Consider the following 25,407-nt stretch of genomic DNA (forward strand, 5'->3'; position numbering starts at 1 on the left):
ATAATGTGGAAATTGAGCAAGTTGAGGTCATTGTCAAAACATGTTGACACAACAGTAGCTAAAATGGGGAGCGTAGCTCTGCCTTTTTAACAACACTATCAACAAGGCAGGTCCTACAGACCCTAGTTTTGTCACACCTGGACTACTGTTCAGTCGTGTGGTCAGGTGCCACAAAGGGGACTTAGCTCACCGTGTACATTTAACATGAATAATATGCATGTAAGTCTCTCGTGGCTCAAAGTGGAGGAGAGATGGACTTTATCACTACTTGTTTTTGTAAGAAGTGTTAACATGCTGAATGCACCGAGGTGTCTGTTTAAACTACTAGCAGACAGCTCGGACACCCATGCATACCCCACAAGACATGCCACCAAAGGTCTCTTCACAGTCCTCAAATCAAAAACAGACTATGGGAGGCGCACAGTACTACATTTAGCCATGGCTACAAGGAACTCTATTCCACATCAGATAACTGATGCAAGTAGTAGAATCAGATTTTTTTTAAACTGATAAAAATACACCTTATAGAACAGTGGGGACTGTGAAGATATTGTGGCTCAATTGTGGTCCTGTGTGGCTCAGTTGGTAGAGCATGGTGTTTGCAACACCACTGTTGTGGGTTCGATTTGCACGGGGGACCAGTACGGGAAAAAAATGTATGAAATGTATGCACTCACTACTGTAAGTCGCTCTGGATAAGAGCGTCTGCTAAATGACTAAAATGTAAATGAAGAGACACACACAGGCACAGACACACATACACATGATAAGACAAGCACTCTACACACCTGTACACATGGATTTTTGTATTGTAGATATGTGGTAGTAAAGTAGTGGCCTGAGGGAACACAATGTGTTGTGAAAAGTGTTATGAAATGTAGCGTCATGTCATATTGCAAATTGTGTATATATCTGTCTTAATGTTGCTGGACCCCAGGAAGAGTAGCTGCTGCCTTGGCAATGGGGGGGATCCTTAATAAATACAAATACAAATACACTTTGCAAAGGGTGGCTACTTTGAAGAATCTCAAATATAAAATATAGTTTGATTTGTTTAATACTTTTTTGGTTACTACATGACTCCATATGTGTTATTTTATAGTTTTGATGTCTTCACTATTATTCAGCAATGTAGAAAATAGTCAAAATAAACAAGAACCCTTGAATGAGTAGGTGTCTAAACTTTTGACTGGTACTATAATTCAAAACAGATTGAGCTGTGATCAACATCTCTCTATATCTCCATCTCTCTCTCTCAAACACACGCACGCATGCACACACGCACACACACACGCACGCACACGCTCCACCCTCCCAACAAAGGGTTTATCACAACAACCCCAAAAAATGATATTTTAGCCACATAAGACAATTATATATTTCTTTATTAACTGTTGCACACGCTTCACAGTTATAATATATCCATATCTATTTACAATATATAATATTCACTCAGATGTTTGGGCATATTCTTTTTCATGATTGATTACAACATCACAGATTTTATTTTGAGATAAAAAGGATAGGCGTGCAGTACACTTCTCCGGAGCAAATTTGTTCTTGGTCATATTTCATGACATTTGAGATCTTAGTCCTCAAGTGGTTTAAAAAAATACACAACAAGCATAAACGATGAAACAATTGTCCTCTCCCAAGTGTTCAACGTCATTCATAGTCCTGCACATGTACACATCAACCCACACACGTGCCACTTCTTTATTTCAACGAACAATACACAAAAAGGCCAGAATGAAAGTCATGTTAAAGACAGACCTACCACAGTGGAGGGCGATGTGATAGTGTACTGGATTAGTGTGTAGACTGTAAAATGATTTGCAATATTTGATAGATAGGTGAGAGGATGAGAGGGGAATAGAAAACATTGAAACCCCAAGAGCAGCAACTCATTTTATTCTTTGGTTCAGTTGTGAGACAATCAGAAACATCCATTGTATTTTGACATACTGCATTTCTTAATGACAAACAAGTCTGAAAGGCACAATGACGCCATAAGTCAAGGAATAACAACGACAGCAGAAGTTACAGGCCTATAAATGAAATAGAGAAACAAGGAGCCCACCTAGTCTGAGGGTCTTGATCAGCAGGTTAAAATATTAACAGAGTTGATATGGTCCTTTTCACAGCAACCAGTAAGTTGCTTAAGTTGGTTTAACGCAGCTCGTTCTAACGCAGCTCCTTACATTGATACTGGAGGGTAGGTCTACTTGCTTTGGAGTTATTCATTATTATGCTACATGGTCAATGACTTGGTGCCAGGTTTTTTAGCACTAAGATGAATGATACGATGTGTATGTTACAGTATATTGCATAACCTTACATGTACGTCGATTTCGTAGTCCTTTTATGATGTCACTATTTAATTCCCTAAAAGTACAAACTCACAGAGGCATACCAACACATTGTCATATGGAAAAAAAGACCATAGACATATAAATGTACCTATTATATCAATAATATCATTATATACTTAATCCACAGGCGGTCGGTGGCACCTTAATTGGGAAGGAATAAATGGAATGGTATCAGACACATCAAACACGTTTTCCATGTGTTTGATACCATTCCATTCACTCCATTCCAGCCATATGAGCCGTCCTCCCCTCAGCAGCCTCCTGTGACTTAATACTAAACAAACCTTTGCCTTTTATGTAAATACATTACTCTGAAAATTCCCTCTGTAACCACTGGAGGGAGATATTCTACTAGTATAGTCCTGTTACTGCTGCAGTGTCTACTGAGCGCTCAGTACATCCTGGTCTCCACCTAAGGCTTGCAGGGTTGGGGAGTAACTGATTACACACAATCCAATTACATTTTTTTTTACTTGTAATCAGCTACCAGCAAAAATATTGTAATCCGATTACAGATACTTTTGAAAAACTAGATGATTACTTCTTGGATTACTTTAAATTCAGAAAGGATATGTAAATTATACCTTTCTGTTTTCTCAATGACATTCAATTCAAAATTGAAACAAGGTGGAAGTTTAAGTTTGTTCCTTAGAGAGTCTGTCTACAAGTCAGAGACCACTATGATGACACACCAAATGCGTTTGATGGATCATTTTTGTCTTCTTCTAATGCCTTTTAATGGGACGCAGATTACGTTACTGAGTTTGGGTAATCCAAAAGTTACGTTACTGATTACAAATTTGGACCAGTAACTAGTAACTGTAACAGATTACAATGAGAAAGTAATTTACCCAACCCTGAAGGCTTGCACTAACTGTACTAATCCATAGTCCATGTATGATTGTACAAAGATTTATACCCCAAGACAAAAAGTTAAATATGACTCATTCAGTTGGGAAAACGAGTTGCTAGTCTACTTAGGAACCTACGTGCCATGAGAGGACCACAAGTATTTGGTTAGTCAGTTAGTCCTAAAGATTTATTAAAACAACATTGCAATTTCATGAATAGAACATTTATTCATAAGTAGACCTATTATTTTTAAATGGGATCACCAGCAAAAACAACCACAGCAATAAAAAACAACACTAAACAATAATAATCATGTAATAATGCCAATCATATCCATCATGATTGTTAGTCTAAAACCTTAAAATGTTTGGTCCTCCATTGCACCGCTTCACAGAAACATCTGTCAGGTCAGTTGTCACCAAGGTGTTTTTTTCACCCAACAACATGTGCTTCCTGTAGAACTTAAGTCAGAAAAACTCCCCTAGGCTGGAGGGCCTGTCAGTCACCATAACAACCCAGCTGATTGAGTCTCTAGGTGCAGAAAGACACAGTATTGTGTTTAGAAGACTCTTGATACTGTTAACGCTGGGCAGAGAATAAATAGAGATGCCGGTTGCAACAGGTGTAGGGCTGCTACTGCAGTTACCTGCGAGGGGGCTGACACCTTGGACACAAACAAGATAGATGACACATTAAAATGTTGGGCATTATTAATGTACATGGAAGTAGAAGGGGTAATGTGTGGTCGATGGACAGATTTTTTTCTTCATTTTCCAGACATCATTACTCACCTGTCACAATCTTTCACTCTCTGTCTCTCCTTTCTTTTTCTTCCTCTTCCTCTTTGTCTCCTGCTGCAGAAAGACATCAGCAATATGAGCTCAACTAAATCACATCAAATCAAATTTTATTGGTCACATACACATGGTTAGCAGGTGTTATTGCGAGTGTAGCGAAATGCTTGTATCAACTGTTATAGAGACAGCAAGATTTCTGTCCCACTCTCAAACTTTACAATGGACATTATGACAATTGCTATGCTCACCTTTCACTTTTCACCACAGCCTTCCTGATTCTGAGAATGAAATATGAACAACACAGATTAATTATATAAAACTCAGTCATATCATTTCACATAAGATCATATTACAATGCAACTGATTTACATGACCAAAATTATTATTACCAAAGCAGGAAGTCTTTTTGTCTCTTACCTACATTCACATGTCTGGTGCTCCACAAAAGACATCTCAACGTATTCTTGACCCTGTTCCCCTGGCTTGATTTTCAACAGCTGAGAATTAAGACAAATTGTTGAAAAAAAAAAAGTTTTGTCCTGGCATGCAAATATAATACACTGATGATCTCACAACATGGCAGCCATCCTCAGAAGGGACGAGCCCTATTACCTGCATGGTGACATTAGAGGTCTGAGTAGGATGGCACTCCAGATTCTCATCGCCACAGCAACCAGCGCAGCGCACCAGGGGCACACAGGAGGGACTATAGATGTGCTCCACCTCCCCGGGGTACTCCTGGACCACCTCCACCAGCTTCTCTATGGTCCGGCAGAAACTACGACCCCACACCTCCTTGAACGTTAACACTGGGGGAGAGGAGAGAGAGAGGACAGAGGAGAGATGGTGAGACAGCTGTCCATCACAGGTCATATGAATAGAGGTGATGAGCTCATAAAGCCATTGTACAGAGTCCTGGATGCCCCAACCACATCCACTCCTGCCTCCTGGCAGCTCCCCAGCCGGATGGATCTGGACCAGAGAAGAGATGGCTGGTGCTGAACCTGCACGTAGAGGGGATTACCAGTTTCAACACTCTTCAGGCGGGACAGACGCACACTTGCACAATTACAGTGTGCCTCATTAGCCCGGTCTCATATAACACTGTGCAATTCAACGAGCAGAGTTTTCACACCAGCTGGCTGAGTTATGTGTGTGTGTTTTCAGCTTCCTTTATATTTCCCTGTCTGCTTTACAGTTTTTTTGGCCGTAATGTACTCTACTCACTGTCTACGTTATTGCAACCACTAGGGCAAAAACAGAGCCATCTGCAAATCGTTTAAAATAGATTCAGGACACTCATCAAATATTGCTGCTGAAACATAAAAAAAAAATGTCATGTGCCTGGTGTGTATCCTGTTATCATTTTTAAGAAAAATTGTTTGTGTAATACAAGCTTTCCTGTGGGAGCATATGTGTGAAAGTGTCCCCATAGCATCGTCAGGAAAGAAAAACAGGGCCCAACTCTGCCAGAACAAACAGAGAGGAAAGAGAAAACAAACGGTGGAAAAATGTCTATGAACAGAACCTGCCTGGAGAAGAGCTGAGCTGCCCCCCAGGCACCTCTGGGATTTGGCTGACCCTGGGGTCACCGCATGGAGCCCGGCACCACAACAGCTGTTTATAAAAGCAGACAGGCCAGGGAGGGGTGAAGGAGATGTGGTGAGGAGGTGGGGAGAGAGACAGGGTTATGGCGGCATCATACAGCTCTAAAGGCCCATCATTGGTCTAACCATAACTTCCCCACACTTCTCTGTCAGTGTCTTGTCTTGCTTTTTTCCTGCTGTTTTTCTCTATCCTCCTAACAGACTATAAGTGCAACGATTTACAGTATAGTGGGGAGAGAGGGAGTGAGGAAGCGTGTGAAAGGGGTGTCCCCGGTACCTCATTCATCAGCCCCTGCATTACCTCTTCTGACAGCTGGGGGAACACAGTGACCTTAGGTAAACCCTAGCTGCTTGTCCTCACTTACCCCCTCAACCCTGAACTCTCAACCCTCAGAGCTGATTAAGTGACCTGACTTCCTCCACCGTAATCAAGGTGCATTCCTTAAAGCCGTTCAACAATACCTATATTTACACTGCTAATAGGTGAATCGATTCTGATTCAGGGGTTTGAGAGAAAACAAGCTACAGAGAGTGCTGTGGTACTTTGTGTCTTTCATCATTGACATCTCTCACTGTACTAAATGGCTATGCAGCAAGGGAAGACGATAAGGGGAAAGCACCCCATGGTTTAGGGCAGGAGGATGTGGGCTGTAAAAATAGTGAGCGTCAGCTTCTCTTTCATCTGTCTGTCAGCTAGACAAGCTGCATGGATGGGTGTCCTTGATTACCTAAGGTCTCTTTTGCCATACAGAACAACACGGAGCGGTGGTATGGGGATCCCAGAACTAATAACCACAGCTTGTAGGAATACAATGTCTGTAAACCAAAAATGGATATTCGGGAACACCTGTAGGCTACTCTTTAATGCAGAAGACTCTCACACATCAATCATGAAATATATGTTGCTTTGAAATATATGATCACCATTATCTCATTTGTGTAGTAGAAATGCAGAGAAAATTCTTACCTCCAGTTGTGCTGTTTGAGCTGGATGAGGGCGTAATCTGTAAAACAAAACAGACAACGACTTAAGGGTTTTAAAAAAGCACCTGGACACTATAATTTATTTGACAAATAAAACTTTCCAGCCATCACAGATAATATATAGGGACTTGGAAGATCTACTGCGCTGCCAGAAGCTACACATAAACATTATGCTTGTCTTTGATAGTTACAGTTCTGGAAAGAGTTTCATACAGTAACACCCCAATGTATTGGCCTGACTTTACTGTAATACAGCTATGTCCTCTAGTGGTTAAGATTGGAAATACAAGGAGACGGGGATGGAGCAGCTTTTTCATGAATCCTTCAACGGGAAACTCTGTTTGGCAAGCACCAGATCCAGTCTCTTATACAGCACATCCAACTGTTCAAGTTAAAAACGTGTTTCCTGTGGTGTAAGATTCAGCTCTCTATTTATTTTCCCATTGGCGGCTTCCCCCTCTGCTTCCCCCTCTGTCTTCATTTTTCCCATCATCCAATGATAAACAGTATGCATTTCTCATAGAGCTGCAATAACACAAAACCTCTGGGTGACTCCATCTTATGAGCTCAGGAAGAGAAATCTCCATTTGGTCAAATATCCTCCAGCAGGACCACTGGACAGACAGGCGACCAACAACATGCTTCCTCAATTTGTCATCTACACCCGTTTTGAGTTTCTGTGATGAGTACCCGATGACAATTATTTTTGATACACTGTCTGAGTATCCACCCAACTACTGTGTGTGTTACAATGCTGGTCCAACAGTTACCATAGCCTACAATGGAAAAAAACAGCACACAAGCAAAGACACACACTCAGATGGAATAATGCATTGAGGTCTGTTTTTGACACCTACTGATCATCACAGAAATGCCTTCCTTCTTGCTGTGGACCAGAATAAGTCAGATAGTGAGGATAGTAGCTGTCAGGGGTTTGCTGCCGTCAGCCAAATATGTCCAAACAATGTGAAGGAAAAGGAATGCCTGTCCAGCTTTCATAATGATAATCCATCTGTTATCGTGACAGCAGATGCCTGACATGCACACTTCCTCCTAAGTGCCTCTCAGTTTCCTGTGGCAGCCAGGCCTGAGCTGTAGGTGAAGAGGTGGAGGGTTCAGGATCTCTGCTCAACATCAGGAGACATTACAGAGATACAAGAGATATTACAAAGTCACAAGCAGGGAGCACAGAAACCCTCAAACCTGGTAGTTCTCCCAGTATCTCCTGATATTCTGCACACAAGTCTGAGAATTGTAGTTCTTCTTTTGATTCTCTATCGAAGCTACAGTGTCTGTGGGGTGACGTTGCACTTCCTAAGGCTGTCTAAAGCCTTCAGAAAGTGGTTTGAGCATTCTCCTGTCACTGGGCAGATAATAGGAGCTCAGTTATTGAGTGGTCTGCCTGGCAACAAAGGGATTGGATATGCGCGGTCATGCGAGCACGCCGTTTCTTCTTTTTCTTCTTGAATGAATATGCTATTGTCCAGTTGGAATATTATCGCAATTCTATGTTAAAAATACCATAAAGATTGATTTTAAACAGCGTTTGACATGCTTCTAAGTACGCTAATGGAACTTTTTGACTTTTCGTCTCTCATTCCGCGCTTGCGCGTTATGCCTTTGGATATGTGATCTGTACGCACGAACAAAACTGAGGTATTTGTACATAAATATGGATTATTTCAAACAAAAACAACATTTCTTGTGGAAGTAGCAGTCCTGGGAGTGCATTCTGACGAAGATCAGCAAAGGTAAGAGAATATTTCTAATACTAATACTGAGTTAAGGTTGCCCTGAACTTGGCGGGTGTCTGAATAGCTCACCGTGATGGCTGAGCTATGTACTCAGAATATTGAAAAATGTGCTTTCTCCGTAAAGCTATTTTAAAATCTGACACAGCGGTTGCATCCAGGGGTAGTCTATCTATAATTCTTTAAATAATTGTTATATATTTTGTCAACGTTTATGATGAGTATTTTTGTAAATTGATGTGTACATTCACCGGACGTTTTGGTGGGAATACATTTTCTGAACATCACGCACCAATGTAAAATGCTGTTTTTGGATATAAATATGAACTTTATCGAACAAAACATACATGTATTGTGTAACATAATGTCCTAGGAGTGTCATCTGATGAAGATCGTCAAAGGTTAGTGCTTCATTTAGCTGTGTTTTGGGTTTTATTGACACATGTCCTTGCTTGGAAAATGGCTGTGTGATTATTTTTGTCTATGTACTCTCCTAACATAATCTAATGTTTTGTTTTCGCTGTAAAGCCTTTTTGAAATCAGACAATGTGGTTACATCAAGGAGAAGTGTATTTTTAAAATGGTGTAAAATAGTTGTATGTTTGAGAAAGTTGAATTATGACATTTTGTTGTTTTTGAATTTGCCGCCCTGATATTTCACTGGATAGCGTCCCACCTAGCACATAGAAGTTAATGTCTTTATACCCTGTCCACCAAATGCGGAGGTCATTCTATAAATCCTTTCCCAGAGTTAATTGGCATATGATTTGGGCCTTTCTTTTGCTTGGGTTTTCATGTGGTTTGGGAGGGGTTCCACTCCACCACATCACAAGGGCTTTTTGGCCCAGGACTGGCTTGCCTTTTGGTGTGTGGTGGGGCTGGGAGGATTTGCTGTGGATTTTCCGAGCCTGGGGTAAGCCTTGAGTCTGGACACAATAAGGCAGCCTCTTGGCAGGGGCATACTTGGAGATTTGGAGGCCCCAGGCACAGGGGCCTCAAGAGGGGTCTCTAGAAGTGTTCTATATCTGAGAGATATAGTATAAGAAAGCTCAGAAAGAAATTTAAAAGTGGAAATACCTGTCTAACTTTTACATGGAAACGCCCTATTCACTTCCACAAAAAATTTGGCACGGTACTGGATTACCTTCAGACGAGTCCCGTGACACGAGTGTCATAGAGCACCATCGTGTTTGTGAGAGTCTCATCTTTCCATAGAGGGGTCATCATATTAGTGTGTAGCACAAACCGTTCGGACGCTATGTACGCCCAGCTCATGAGGCCCCATTCTTTTACTTTTAGATGTGTGTGTATTGTTGTGAACTGTGAGATACTACTGCACTGTTGGAGCTAGGAACACAAGCATTTTACTACACCCGCAATATCATCTGCTAAATACAGTGGGGCAAAAAAGTATTTAGTCAGCCACCAATTGTGCAAGTTCTCCCACTTACAAAGATGAGAGAGGCCTGTAATTTTCATCATAGGTACACGTCAACTAAGACAGACAAAATGAGAAATAAAATCCAGAAATTCACATTGTAGGATTTTTAATGAATTTATTTGCAAATTATGGTGGAAAATAAGTATTTGGTCACCTACAAACAAGCAAGATTTCTGTCTCTCACAGACCTGTAACTTCTTCTTTAAGAGGCTCCTCTGTCCTCCACTCGTTACCTGTATTAATGGCACCTGTTTGAACTTGTTATCAGTATAAAAGACACCTGTCCACAACCTCAAACAGTCACACTCCAAACTCCACTATGGCCAAGACCAAAGAGCTGTCAAAGGACACCAGACACAAAATTGTAGACCTGCACCAGGCTGGGAAGACTGAATCTGCAATAGGTAAGCAGCTTGGTTTGAAGAAATCAACTGTGGGAGCAATTATTAGGAAATGGAAGACATACAAGACCACTGATAATCTACCTTGATCTGGGGCTCCACACAAGATCTTACCCCGTGGGGTCAAAATGATCACAAGAACGGTGAGCAAAAATCCCAGAACCACACGGGGGGACCTAGTGAATGACCTGCAGAGAGCTGGGACCAAAGTAACAAAGCCTACCATCAGTAACACACTACGCCGCCAGGGACTCAAATCCTGCAGTGCCAGACGTGTCCCCCTGCTTAAGCCAGTACATGTCCAGGCCCATCTGAAGTTTGCTAGAGAGCATTTAGGTGATCCAGAAGAGGATTGGGAGAATGTCATATGGTCAGATGAAACCAAAATACAACTTTTTGGTAAAAACTCAACTCGTCGTGTTTGGAGGACAAAGAATGCTGAGTTGCATCCAAAGAACACCATACCTACTGTGAAGCATGGGGGTGGAAACATCATGCTTTGGGGCTGTTTTTCTGCAAAGGGTCCAGGATGACTGATCCGTGTAAAGGAAAGAATGAATGGGGCCATGTATCGTGAGATTTTGAGTGAAAACCTCCTTCCATCAGCAAGGGCATTGAAGATGAAACGTGGCTGGGTCTTTCAGCATGACAATGATCCCAAACACACCGCCCGGGCAACGAAGGAGTGGCTTCGTAAGAAGCATTTCAAGGTCCTGGAGTGGCCTAGCCTGTCTCCAGATCTCAACCCCATAGAAAATCTTTGGAGGGAGTTGAAAGTCCGTGTTGCCCAGCGACAGCCCCAAAACATCACTGCTCTAGAGGAGATCTGCATGGAGGAATAGGCCAAAATACCAGCAACAGTGTGTGAAAACCTTGTGAAGACTTACAGAAAGCTTTTGACCTGTGTCATTGCCAACAAAGGGTATATAACAAAGTATTGAGATAAACTTTTGTTATTCACCAAATACTTATTTTCCACCATAATTTGCAAATAAATTCATTAAAAATCCTACAATGTGATTTTCTGGATTTTTTTTCTTCTAATTTTGTCTGTCATACTTGAAGTGTACCTATGATGAAAATTACAGGCCTCTCTCATCTTTTTAAGTGGGAGAACTTGCACAATTGGTGGCTGACTAAATACTTTTTTGCCCCACTGTATGTGTATGTGACCAATAAAATGTGATTATGTGAGACCTGATGCAATTGCATCTTCTGCCTTATGGTAAGTCCACCAGTGCCTCTCAGCACCATCTGTGGCTGTGAGCAGGAGAGCAAGCTGCCCACAAATGTTTGGCAGATTAGCAGGGCTGCATGAGGATCCTTACGTAACAACTCCTTACTTCGTGTGTGTGTGTGTGTCTGAGGATGTGAGAAGAGTTTGGTAGATGATTCAGGTTCAAAAAATACTGGCCCTTGTCTGATTGCAAAATTACTTAGTATAAACTGGGAAACTGTTCTTAGTCTTCTCTCACTCTGGGATTACCACAGCTTCTAAATATCTACTGTATGTCTCATTCCCACAGCTTGTCTGAGGCATATAAATTGACCCCCTTGGCGTAGTGTTACGCGGAGTGAAACAGAAGAACCCAAGAGTAGACTCAGACGAGAAGACGGGGATGAAGTAACCAAGGTATTTATTGGAACACGGGGAAGATGGAGTGCAGGTCAGGGGAAGCTCAGGTGGGTTGCTGGAAACTAGATTCAGAGGCTGAGGCTGGAGCGAGAGGGGTTGAGACAGGGTAAGCAGGTCCGGGGGGAATCCAAGGGAGTAGTAGAGTGGGGAATCCAGGACAGAGTAGCAGGATGACGAGACGTGGGACAGGAGACAGGGACCAGAGTCAGAGCGGGCAGAACTGTAGCAGAGAGGAAAACAGCGCCAGGCAGGGAAACAGGCACAACAGGATAACAGGATCTGAATAGTAACAATCGGCTCGAAACACAGACTGACTGAGCAGAGATTACGATCTGGCGGCATAGAAGTGGCAGAGCTGAGTATTTGTAGAGGTCTTGATTATGGAACAGGTTGCAGCTGGTGGGGATCTGCTCTTACTCCAGCACACCTGTCTCCACCCACACAATCACACACACACACAGAGAGAGAGGGAGAGAGAGAGAGGGAGAGGGAGAGGGAGAGGGAGAGGGAGAGAGTACAGGGGTAGTGGCGGCAGGTCAAGGACTCACAGGATGAGCAGTAGAGGGCGTTGCAGGAGCAGATGTGACACGTAGAATAAGACCATAGCCTACATTTTTATGTGCTGTAGTAATAGGTATTGAACAGCTGACCTGTGTCCCATAGGGATATCAGAAGAGAATTCTATATCAATTCCATGGAGATTTTAGAAGCAGTAGGCCTAATACAGCACTCATGTGCTGCACTTCCACCTAAGACTTACCCAGCACCAGTGGGTCGCCAGTGTTTTATGTTAATGTAAGCTCTAGTGTTTTTATGTTTTCAACAGGAGTGTGACACTAAAGACTTGGGGCGAGCCGAATCAACAATCTCTGCATCATCAAGACAATTATTTTGTTAGAAGATGTTAAAGTTCACAGTTAGCCATTGTTATGTAAATGACAGCTGAAAAGTACAGTGGCTTGGCTTTAGCCCCAAGTGTGAGCAAGTCCGCCAGAGCCATGGCCCAGTGAGACACGTAGATGGAAACAGAAAAGTCAGTATTTTGCGTAAAACACTGGGGTAAATCTCAGATGGAAACTTGCCAATGGAGTCGGTCAATGGGCTGGATGCTGGAGGGGGTCTGTCTGTCTGTCAATGGGCTGGTGTTGGGCCAGAGGGCTCCCAGAGAAAGGCCATTCTCACTGTCTGACTACATGCTGAAGGTGTAGCAGGGTTCAAGCTCCTCCAGCCCATCTCAGCCCTTCTATGCCTTGCCCTGTATTTGCTGGAGAGGTTTGCATGGTAATCTCTTCACATCCGTTTATCAAGTGCTAAGTGCTACTGTACTCTATACTAAACTGCTCCCTCTGACAGGACACTGGTGCACTTCACTGTAAGGGGTATCTGTAACTGCTAATGTAATGTGTCCGGAAAGGTTTCTCTTAGGTATTGTTCAGAACAGGCCTGATACCCAACTTTAGAGTACACACAAATACTTTGAAATGATTCACTCTCTCTCCTGCATCTGATTCGCCCTCTCTCCTGCGTTATGAAACAACTCTAGCTGCTGTGTGTTCCCTCCCTCCCTGGGTCAGACATGAGGGCCTGCCTGGGCTGCACGCTCCGTGCCCTGTGCTGGTGGCGCATGCTCCACACACTACATAACTCTTCTCTGTCCTGACTCCCACACAGCTGAGACGTGTCATTGTTAACCTCCTCTCTCCAAGCCATATGTGGGAGGCAGAGAGGAAGTTTAAGGAGCAAAAATAAAATTAAATGGAGACTAAACAAAAATTGTCATTAATGACTTTTAGATGTGAGTCTCAGATGAGATGCGGAGATGCCCTGTTAGTTTATTGCAATGACTGAACTGATGATTACAACCACATGAATCGCAACAACTTGGTACATAATGACTGAACTACAGACAAACACTACTTATTTTGATTCCTTGCACTGAGAGGTCCAGGAGTTAATGGGAGACTGTGGCAATAACTATGACATTTGAAAAATTTTAAGATGAAAAGTCCCATGAAATGGGATAATATTGCTTAGGAACAGCCCTGTGTATAACCTCTTATGAGCCCTGCAAGCGGTTTCGCCAAATCAAATCACATTCCTGTTCATAACACACATCAAAGACTTAATAGCATAGCAGCATGTCCAAATAGACAAGACCTCTTCCTCCCCTGAGAGTGATTGTAATGGTGGAGGTTACACTGAACTTGATTACATTGTCTGTCTGTCTCATCTCCTGTTGGACTGTCAAACTGCTACAGTACAGTGTGAGCTGGCCAGACATCACAGGACAGAAGAGCCAGACTTAGAAACTAGAAAGAGATAGTATAGTAACAGGCCCGCTTGGGACAATCAGGACATCTTCACCCATGTCAGTCTTGATAGGGGAGTGAAAGCAAAAATGGCAGTTGATATTCAACAGACACACACCAGCCCCAAAATATCACAGTGATAGTATGTCTCATTACAGTGCAGAAAAGACACAGGACAGAAGGGATCATATTCCTTCTATGTCTTTCACCTAAGCTTTTTCAAGGAAAGGGACAGGGAAGGGGGAAAGGCCAGGCACAATTGAAGTTGCTCTGAATCTGTGGCAATGCCATTGTGGGTTGACAGGCCTTGGATGTGTTGCAGGTCAGTGAGTGTAGGGGTTAGGGGGCTAGGGAAAAACCAGCCAACATCCCACGCCCACCTCAGGACCCAGTCCAGTGGAGCTCAGAAACTACCCTCCTGGAACTGTGTCATGTTGTAGGTCTCCTGCTGAATGGTGAGCCTGCCTCTAAACTTGAGACCACACTAGCAAAACAAGAAACAGATAAACCATTTTTTTTACTTTTGAGTATTAATTCCCTTATTAAGCGGGTATTTTTTCCTTATGAGCATTTCCTCTTAAACATTGGATTCCACAAATCCATGACTATAAAATGAATTACGAGGCTCATCAATGAGTCGGTGTAAGGCCGTATCCATCGCCACTGGCTGAAAGGGAGAGTAGCACTCTGTTTTGTATATATTAGGTGAACATAGCCCCAATGACAGCAGCCCCCCTGTGGGTCTGACACTGTCCAGCTGGAGCTCTAGGATGGTCAGATCATAACTCCATGATCAGAGAGCATTCCCCAAACCCCACTAAACCAACACCGACTGAACACACATGGAAATATCTCAGCAGTATATGCAGCATATTCAGGATACATTTTAGGATACAGGTGAAATATAAACATTGTAAGATCATTAAAAAAACTGGAGAGCCAAAAATCAACTCATTAAGGAGTAGTGCTTCTTGGGCTTGTCATAATGGAAAAGTATTAATGGAGGAGGGGGAGGAGGGGGAGAGCAGCTGGTTTATGGTGTGTTTTAGGAACATAAACATCCAGTTACAGATGTAGGATGTTAATTTGATCACTCTTTTGTTGATGAGATCTTTCCTGCAAAGCAGGAAATGCATACTTCCACTGTAGCTCAGTTGGTAGAGCATGGCGCTTGCAACGCCAGGGTTGTGGGTTCGATTCCCACGGGGGGCCAGTAAAAATGTAATCAAAATGTATGCACTCTACTGTAAGTCGCTCTGGATAAGAGCGTCTGCTAAATGACTAAAATGTAAATGTAAACTTGTAGTGTATTCAAGATTGAAAAAGTATTCTAAAGTTTGTAATTTCCTCTTTCCAGACTTGAACGTAAAATGTATCAACCCATACAAAAATGATGCACATCCACATAATTAACATTTCCTGTTGCTGCTGGATTATTTTTCTGCTGTGGCAAACGGGCTCAAATTAAGATCCAACATCTGTAGGGAGAAACCTAAAACCCTACTGTATGTTTTGCTAATGGGTTGTGATGTATTAATTTGATGAAGGGTGGGATTACTGTCTGGAAAAACACTGCTCTGAAAACCAAAACCTTTAAAATGGAATCTACTGGTAGTACAGTAGTTTACTGGGTGCAACCTACAAGAAAATTAGCTCTATAGGTACAGGGTAGGATCTTAATTTGATCACCCTGTTGCAGGAGGGAGGTTTTGCAAAGTATTTGAGGTTTAAAGAGGCTTCTGAAGTTTGTAATTTCCACTTTGAAATTTCAGACTTCATTTTCCCTTGAAAAATGTATCAACCTCTAGAAAATTGTCCATTAATTATATAATAATAATATAATTCACATTTCCTGTTGCTGCAGGATTGTTTTTCTTACTGTAGCAAACTGGCTAACATTAAGATCCTACATCTGTAAATGCCTATTTAAATGTGTTAAATGCTGTAAAGGCCTATTTAAACGTATTAAATGATGTTTTAGAGCTCATTTCCCCCATACATTCCATATTTACGCTAGAACACACACACACACACACACACACACACACACACACACACACACACACACACACACACACACACACACACACACACACACACACACACACACACACACACACACACACATCTTCAGATAAGGCTGACCAGCGGTAATTGTGGTCCTTATTACAGTAAATGGTGTACACCCTGTGTAAACCATAGTAAATTACAGCCAGATGGGAGATTAAAGTCTGGTGAGTGGACTGCTGCCCTGAGCGCCACCGCTCCCCCCCACCCCCCTCCGTAGGAGGAAGGAGAAATCCATATTTCCTGATTGTGATTGCACTTCTCCCCTGGGATGGGTATTTATAACTAAAGAGGAGTAAAAGGGGGCTCTTTGTCACTATAACAACGTAGCAACTACAACAGCCATGACAGGCAGCAGCTCCCTGCCATTGTATGTCCAAACAGTCTGGTATGCTCATTCACTTAGTCTGGATCACATGAGCTCACATGAGGAGGGAGTTAGAGAAAGGTGGAATTGATCTGCGTGCGTGTGTGTGTGTATGTGCATGCCTGTGTGCATGATTTTGAGTTTGTGATCCTAGAGAGAGAGTGTGACCAGTTGTCTGCTGTGTCATCTGAAGTCTCAGGTGTTTACTTTGTGGCCTGGCTGTGTCGGCTACCACAGTGCCAGTGTATAAATAGCTGCATCTCTTCAGTATCGGCCGGGGTAATTGGCTGTATGTGACACAGATGGTCAGACTCAAATATTGTTTTGCTCCGAGTGTTGATGTAAAGGAGACACCTGTACAGAATAATCTCCTCACTCTCACTCACTCACTCACTCACTCACTCACTCACTCACTCACTCACTCACTCACTCACTCACTCACTCACTCACTCACTCACTCACTCACTCACTCACTCACTCACTCACTCACTCACTCACTCACTCACTCACTCACTCACTCACTCACTCACTCACTCACTCACTCACTCACTCACTCACTCACTCACTCACTCACTCACTCACTCACACTAACAGCACCGGGCACTGGAGGCCATGCTTTCCTCTGTGCTCCAGCTCAGGGACGCTCGGGAAATGAATCAACTGTGAAATGTTATGATAAAGATCTTCCCCCAAATCAGAGGATTGCACTCTCTCACAGAGTCAAATGAGGTAAACAAGGAGGGAAATTATCATCTAACACAAACCCTCTTCTTGGAATGGAGACAGTGGAACAGTCTTGCACCCGTTCCTTCATCATAGAGGCTTTTAATGCACAGATAATCAACTATAGAGGAGAACATTATGAAAAAGCCACCACTGTTGTGAAATTCTTACTTCCTCATCCACATCCAACCATCCTCATAGAGAATCTGTTATAAGGAAAGCAACATCATTGAGACCATTCCCATGGTTTTGTTAGTAGGTGTTGAAAACTGTCTTACTGTCAGGGCAGCAGGCCGATTGAAGTGCAGTCATTGGTCCTTAGTGTGAATGCAGCTAGTGCAGACAGGATGTCAGTGCTGGTACACACACAGCGCTGCTGTTGTTATTTTACACTCACCACCGTCAGTACCCTCCATCTCTGTGCCCAGGGCAGTAAGTGCTAATAATGCATACAACAGGAAAGACAGAGCAGAAAATATATGGAATGTGAGCAACACAACTGGTGGATAGCAAACATGGGGAATGTGTACCTTATGAAAGAGGGGGTTGATGACGGGATGATCATCAGACAGTGAGACAGCCAGGCCACCACTGTTCAAAAGGGAAACCCACCCTGACTGTATTGAGATAACCCATCTACAACTCTGACTGGCTCTAATAAATGGATCGCTGACAAAAGTACACACTTAAACATATGCACACACAGAGAAGCACAGACAGTCAGACACACATTCACTCACACCAGCACTTGTGACAGGTTGGCTTCTGTCCCTGTCCTTGCCCCAACCTGGGATTAAACCAGGCACACTGAACACATTAACAACGGTCATCCACGAAGCATCATTAATGATAACTCCACAAAAGCAGAGCAAGGAAAAAATGACTACAAGCTCTCAGATCGAGTGACGTCACCGATTGAACGCTACTAGCAAGTACTACTAACTAGTTAGCCATTTCATACCGGTTACACAGTCAAGCACGGCACAAGTTCCTTTTTAATGCGCCTTTGTTCATACGAAAGGAGCAGGATGAGTAATTGGCCCAGGTTTGTAAACACTTCTCTTCATGGCCCAGTCAGCCTCAACTCTCATATTGGACAGGAGTCACAGTGAGAGTCATAAAAAAAAACTTTGTCAACAGTGGCAGCCACGACACTGACGAGAAACCATCATCATCAATTAAGAGTGTATATTTCAGAGAGGAGAAACACTCCAGCCTGAAAGAGCCAGAGCAGGAGAGGGACATTTATAAATGGTCTCCCCAACCACATGGCTAATGTTTGCTTTTCCATTCTGGTTGGCCTGCCTGAAGAATGGTTTACTGTGGGCCCAGCAGGGTAGATACCTACATCCCAGTCCTCCTCTTCACATAAGCAGAATGACTCTCTCCACTCAGTGTATCCTAGCTAACCCTATTGAGGATGACCTCAAACAGCATACTGTGTCCAAAGCATAAACACTTTGTTTAAGTTTTGGTACCTTGTTTAAGCTTGCTCAAATAGGCCATTACCCAGAGTCCATCCAGATATGGTACTCAAGTGACACGTCACATTCAGTAAGATTGAATGTTTCTGGTTAGATGAAGACGTGCAAAAAGACACATTATGATCTGATTGTTATCCTCAGAGCTAACGCAGGGAGTTCCCTAGGAATGCTGCATATGATGAATTCATCATGAAGTGTGTGGGATGGGGAAGAAGGAGAAAATGCTGATAATCCTACTTTGGCTACTGTGTGAGACGTCTGGAAATAATTTATTGCTGCATGTCAAAGCAGCATATCGCGACTCCTAAAAGGGTAAGTAAAATGCCTTATATTGGAATAACTGCAGGAAGATGGTTTTATACTCATCTGACAATTTTGCGGTGATCTGGAAACATAAACTGGACCAACACTACATCACTGTGGATAAACACTCAGGATTTCCCCGGCAGCCCCTATAACAGCATTGACTGTATTCAGCATTAGCAGGGCAGAAGTTTAACAGAATTCCATCCAGGCCCTCTCCCAGAAGAGCATTGTTTTAATGTAGTACAGTATAGCAAGGTGACATTGAGAAGTGAGATAAAGTATACACTGAACAAAAATATAAACGCAACACGCAACATAATGAATCATACTGAAACATGAGGTGATGGTGGCGGATGAATGGCACGACAATGGGCCTCAGGATCTCGTCACGCTATCTCTTTGCATTCAAATTGCCATAGATAAAATCCAATTGTGTTCGTTGTCCAGAGCTTATGCCTGCCCACACTATAACTCCACCGCCACCATGGGGCACTCTGTTCACTACGTTGATATCAGCAAACTGCTCGCCCCCACAACACCATACACGTGGTCTGCGGTTGTGAGGCCGGTTGGACGTACTGCCAAATTCTCTAAAACGCTGTTTGAGGCGGCTTATGGTAGAGAAATTAACATTCAATTCTCTGGCAACAGCTCTGGTGGACATTTCTGCAGTCAGCATGCCAATTCCACACTCCCTCAAAACTTTAGATATCTGTTGCATTGTGCTGTGTGACAAAACTGCACCTTTTAGAGTGTCCTTTTATTGTCCCCAGAACAAGGTATACCTGTGTAATGATCATGTAGTTTAATCAGCTTCTTGATATGCCACATCTGACAGGTGGATGGATTATCTTGGCAAAGTATAAATGCTCACGAACAGGGATGTAAACAAATTTGTTCGCAAAATTTTAGAGAAATAATATTTTTGTGCGTATGGAACATTTCTGGGATCTTTTATTTCAGCTCATGAAACATGGGACCAACACCTTACATGTTGCATTTATATATTTGTTCAGTGTTTATTCTAAAGGTTTCGTTTACTGTATGATGTATCTCATGCTTGTGTAGTTTACATTCCCCATCTGTCTCCAAAATGCGGACACCAGCTTAACCTGATACGTGAGAGCTGGATTTTCTCACCCCTCATGTTTTGACTAAGCAGGCCATGAGCTGACCATGTGGATTAGTATTTATGATGTGGCGGTCCCTGCCTTTGCCTCTGCCCCTGCCTCTCCGCTTCCCCTGCCTCTACCTCTCCGCTGCCCCTGCTTCTCCTCTTCCCCTGCCCTTGCCTCTCCTCTGCCCCTGCCTCTCCACTGCCCCTGCCTCTGCTTCTCCCCTGTCTCTCCGGTGCACCTGCCTCTGCCTCTCCTCTGTCCCTGCCTCTCCTCTGCCTGTGCCCCTGCCTCTCCTCTGCCTCTCCTCTGCCCCTGTCTCTCCTCTGCCCCTGCCTCTCCTATGCCACTGCCTCTCCTCTGCCTTTCCTCTGCCTCTCCTCTGCCCCTGCCTCTCAGCTGCCCCTGCCTCTGCCTCTCTTCTGGCCTCCCAGACTCCCACTCTCCTACTGACTCCTGTTCCTGTAGTAGCCAGCCAGCCAGTCTCTCCCTCTGAGTTCTGACCCAGGGCTCTGTTCTGCATGGAAAACCCAGAGGGACGTGCAGCTCTGGTCGCCCCATGCTTCAAGCACAGCTGAGTCTCAGTGCAGTGAAACTCAAGTCTCCTCATTCACACAACGCCTGCTGGCACAGGGTAGCCACTGCAATGCCATTCAGACCAATAGGCAGAGTCAGTCTATGAACAGTGAGACAATGGTTGTGAATGGGCCCTGGGAGGCGACCTGCTCTGCATTAAACATGAGAGGCCAGGGACTTAGCTGCAGTTTAGACAGAGCCAGCAATTGCTCACCTTAAGAGGAAGAGAGAGACTGAATGGGTTCTCTGATGCAGGAACACATATGCCAATGTCCGGTGGCACGTCCACTTACAAGTGTTATTGCAGCATGGTACAAGACTTTGAATGGGGCCTCACTATCAGTTCTGGGAAAATGTATTGCCATACATTTTGGGACTAAGGCTAAAGTCTGGCAACGCCAAGGCAGAAAACACAGACGAGCTTTGTGATAATAAGTATACTGTATAGTCACAGAGGACACACACGAATACACGCACACACAATCATTATTGTGCATTCTCCAGTTGTCAAGCTGAGAGGAAAGATGGAGAGACAATTACAGCTTGTAGCAGGTGAGGTGAAAAGTGCAGAGGTGAATTTCGTGTTACTGCACTTTCCTGCCATTTTGACCAGAGTGACATTGCCAAGTCTCTAAACATCTAACAGAAATACCAGGCTCTGATACTCATACCTCCCCTGCCTTCCTGGAGGTGGACATTTGAAGACAATGGTTTTCTTTTCTAACTCTGAAATTGGCAAATGAAATTAATTAGGCTGAGGGACAGAGAGAGTAGTCAGAGACAGGCAGAGTTTCATCTGAACAGTTCATAAAGAAATCAATGAACATGCTGAAGATATCCATTACTGCATATCATTCATAAAGTTTTTCAATTAGCCTGGAAACCCTGTGAAAACCTCTCATGTCTGAGTCAGAGAGGGATGCAGTTTGTCACGTTCCACCTCATGACTCAACTGTTTCAGCATGGCACGAGTTCAAAAAGGGATCATAGTATCAAGACACAATGAGCCATCACACATAGTGGTCTGAAAGGCTTCTGCTGAGCCTGTTAGAAAGAAGTGTTCGTAAAGTTCATAGATAGGCTAATCTGATATGTCAATACCAGTGTAATAAAACATATATAGATATTATTAATATTAGCCTATTAATAATATGAATAACTATAATCATAATTGTCATTATAATCACACAAATAATAATTTATTAGGCCTATCCTCAAATATATGGGCCAATCATATGCCGTATTGGTATATCGCAATAAACTGGATAGCCTGGGCTATGAATCGTATCTTGAATAAAAATGAAAATGATTAGAACATTTGTACTGAGTTCTGTATAGCATATTGAAGCATAACATACCTGAGCAGGTGAAAGCTGAAGTTGGAGCGTCACCGCAATCTGGATGACAAACGAGGCAAAGGGTTTCATTTCGTGTTTCTTGTCAGAAGGCCAGATGATGAAGTTTTACAATGCAAGCGAAATCCACCAACGTGCAGATAAGCGGCGTGGAGATTCTGGTAATAACCCTCCAGTCCACAGAATAAATTGCAGAGGAGACGCTTCTCGCTCGTTCCTTCTTCAACAATCGTGAGGCAATGAGCGCATCGTCATGCGGGATAAGTGTAACCTGACGAGTTGATCAGGCTACAGAACAATGCTCTCAGAAAGTACGTTGATATGCATTTGTGTAATTTAATATGCAAAAAACAAATAGACACAAAAAAAATACAGTAATATTTTTTCCTTTTTAAAGTAGCTTACAAAAACAAAATATATGTTAAGAAGAACGTGTCTACCAAATCAGCAAGTCCATAAATCTATAAATATCTTTCCAAAAGTTGTAATTATATATACATTCAAAAAGTGCACGAGGAGCCAGCTGTCACACTTTGTAACCTGGATAATCTGAATGGTCTTCTTGCTCTGTTCATTTCCTCGGTAAAGTGACATACTTGCTATTAATTGCCTCTCACTGCCTCTCAACATGTTGCCCATTTAAATCCCCTCCCCTCTGGTTTCCCTCCATCTCCCTTTAGCCTTGATACACTCCTCCTTCTCTCCTCCTTGGAAATACTTAATAGAACTCGTGGAGGTACAGTATATGCTGTTTCCTTATGGGGTAGAGTTTTCCATTCATAGCCCCAGCTTCTTGATAATTGTATGAAACCTTTGACATTTGTTGGACAGTTCAGGCTCTTCTCAACCATATGTCACTGTTTAGGGAGACTAAAATGGTCCCTAATTGTCAGGCTGTTAGGATGTAGACATTACAAATTTGCCAACATACAGAATGAGTGTCACTGATGACATTTTCATTAGAAAGGACACTATGTTCTTTGGCAGTCACTGTCAAACTATAAATCCTCTCCAATCTCCCCACCCCAACCGACTCCATAGTCTGATTTCAGTGAGACTGATTAGTCCCACAATGCAACAAAAAAAGAAATAGTTCACCACCAAGGCAGCTTTGCTGAGAGTATGTTATTGTTGATGTTGCACAGTCGATCCATTTTCAGCCTCTTGGGTATGAGAATCCTGGTACTTCTGTGAGATACAGAAGGTTCTTGTCTCCAACCATGACATCCTCTGGCTGAGAAAGTGTCACTGAAAGTACTCAGGATGTACAGAGTCATTGGAGCAAAGCAAACATTTATATTCCCTTTTAACAGGAACATTTAATACCCTTCTCCATGGGTTCAGGATCCAGGATGCATGGAGATTTTCTCTTTAAGAGAGATGGCCTTTTATATTTAGTTGGGTCTGAGAGACGGAGATTCCTTGACTGTTGACACAAAGAGTTAATCTTCTGTATGGGACTCCTGTGTTTGCAGTAGCACAGGAATGCAAAGATTCTTCACTTGTCTTCCACACATTCCTCCAGCAGCGCTGAATGATTCCACCGCCCTCCGCTATTGTACAGACCACACTTAGGATGATGGTGTTTGTAAACATTTTAGACACTCTGAGGAGACCCAGCAATCCCACCCTACCACCACCTACCTACACACCCACCCCAGCTCAACGGACCATGGGTCAGTGCAAATGGACATGGATGATAAAGAACTCCTCCTCAAAGAATGCCATAGAATTACAACACAGATGTATATAATCATGTCTATACCTTCCACCCTAAGGACCACCACGAGCCACTCCTGTTTGGGCTGTCAGATTCTTTCTTCATAGCAATATTCATCTTTATATCTAGTCATCCATATATCCTCACTTTTTTACCCAAACAGCACACTGGACAGGATATATCCCCAGTGTCCTATATCACACGTACACTTCAGCCAAAACACGATTATGGAACACTTTAACTCAAAGATCCTTTGTGCTTCTCTATTATTCATACATTCAAAATCTGAAGCATGAATGTCACATTGGTGACAAATTTGATAAAGTGTATTCCAGACAACGTGTAGATGATTTGGAGGGATGGGAACAAATATATAACTCATCAACGTCCTAAAGTCATTCAATGCAATCACACTGACACATATCAGCATCTTCAGCCATGACTGTAGACTTTGTGTGTTTTCACAGTTTTGCATAAACGGAAAGAAAAATAAGTAAAAACTTGTGAAAATGGAGGGCTAAAACCAACAGTGGTCATCCCCTACTACAACAACAGTGGCCATGGACTGTGTTTGTTCAGAGGACAGACGCAGACACTCAGTACAGAGCTATGCCTCTGCTGCCTCACCATCTGTCCAGTGATTTATGTCTGTTTTTAAAGGTGCGCTGTCTGATAAGAGCTAATTAGCTCCCTCAATCTGTTTGCAGTATAAATATATGCTAACAGGACAAGCAAACCTGGTGAGAGTGACTGGGCTCTAAAGGCAGATGAATCTTTACACTGTCTGTCGTCCCCTGAAACAATCCTGGGTCCTGCAGTGATTTTGCTCAAAACATAGTGCTGAAGGTTCAATGTTATCCTTGTGCTCTCTAGTCCCATGTCAAACATTCTGACGCTTGTCCATGTGTTTAGAAAAGAGGAAGTCTAATTCCTGCTCTGATCACATGTTTCGTTTAAGTAAGATGGAACTGGGGTTTCTTTTGCAAAAACTATTCAAAGAATTAATAGAATTCAAGGATTGTCTGTTAGGACAAAACATATATTAAGCCAAGTTTACATTTCAAGTAATAAACATTCAAATATTAGATTTCGGTGATAAACCTGTAAAACTGCCACAATGGACCTAAAACATCTTACTGAATCAATAACCATCCAAACCGTTTTATAATTATTTTGCTCATTACCTAATATGTGCCAGTACTGGTAAGTGCCCTTGGCTTAATGTTACATTATTCCTTCATTAAGAACACTGTCACAATGACCCTTTCCATCACATGACATTTAAGCGGAGTAGTGAGTGGAAAATGAGCTGGTTCCTCCATACTGTGTGGATGAGTGATAGATCATCTAGGAGACCATTAAGAGCAGAAAGCCAATGTAATAAGTCCATGTTTATTTTGTGAAGGAATTTGGGATACAAAACAATCCTAACCAAAACGCCAAAACAATGGCCGTTGTGAGGAGTGCTCCAGTAGAAAGTAGTGCGGAAGGTCATCAGGTCAACGTGTAGTAAATGAGTCCCCAGCACACTCCACAGTGGCTAT

At 42.8% G+C, this 25,407-nt stretch overlaps 1 protein-coding gene across 1 annotated transcript; it reads right to left on the minus strand.

Moving 5' to 3' along the window:
- Nucleotides 1-1,367: 1,367 nt before the first annotated feature.
- On the minus strand, nucleotides 1,368-22,746 carry LOC106593515 (snake venom vascular endothelial growth factor toxin). Its single transcript, XM_014184890.3, has 7 exons — nucleotides 22,147-22,746; nucleotides 6,596-6,632; nucleotides 4,634-4,830; nucleotides 4,439-4,518; nucleotides 4,270-4,299; nucleotides 4,016-4,078; nucleotides 1,368-3,888 (listed from the first exon to the last, which is right to left on the minus strand). The coding sequence occupies exons 1-7, from the start codon at nucleotides 22,213-22,215 to the stop codon at nucleotides 3,867-3,869; spliced, it is 498 nt and encodes a 165-aa protein (XP_014040365.2). The 5' UTR covers nucleotides 22,216-22,746; the 3' UTR covers nucleotides 1,368-3,866.
- Between the last annotated feature and the right edge of the window lie 2,661 nt (nucleotides 22,747-25,407).

This window comes from Salmo salar, chromosome 01 (genome assembly GCF_965601325.2).
Source record: "Salmo salar chromosome 01, fSalSal1, whole genome shotgun sequence".
Lineage (NCBI taxonomy): Eukaryota > Metazoa > Chordata > Actinopteri > Salmoniformes > Salmonidae > Salmo > Salmo salar.

What these genes read in the sequence shown, in the direction of transcription:
- LOC106593515 (XM_014184890.3), bottom strand. Translation starts at nt 22,215, where the DNA reads ATGAAACCCTTTGCCTCGTTTGTCATCCAGATTGCGGTGACGCTCCAA. An exon ending in GCTGTGGTGAAAAGTGAAAG is followed by an intron (nt 4,079 to 4,269) that starts GTGAGCATAGCA and finishes GTCTTTCTGCAG; the next exon opens with CAGGAGACAAAGAGGAAGAG. An exon ending in AGAGTGAAAGATTGTGACAG is followed by an intron (nt 3,889 to 4,015) that starts GTGAGTAATGAT and finishes TTTGTGTCCAAG; the next exon opens with GTGTCAGCCCCCTCGCAGGT.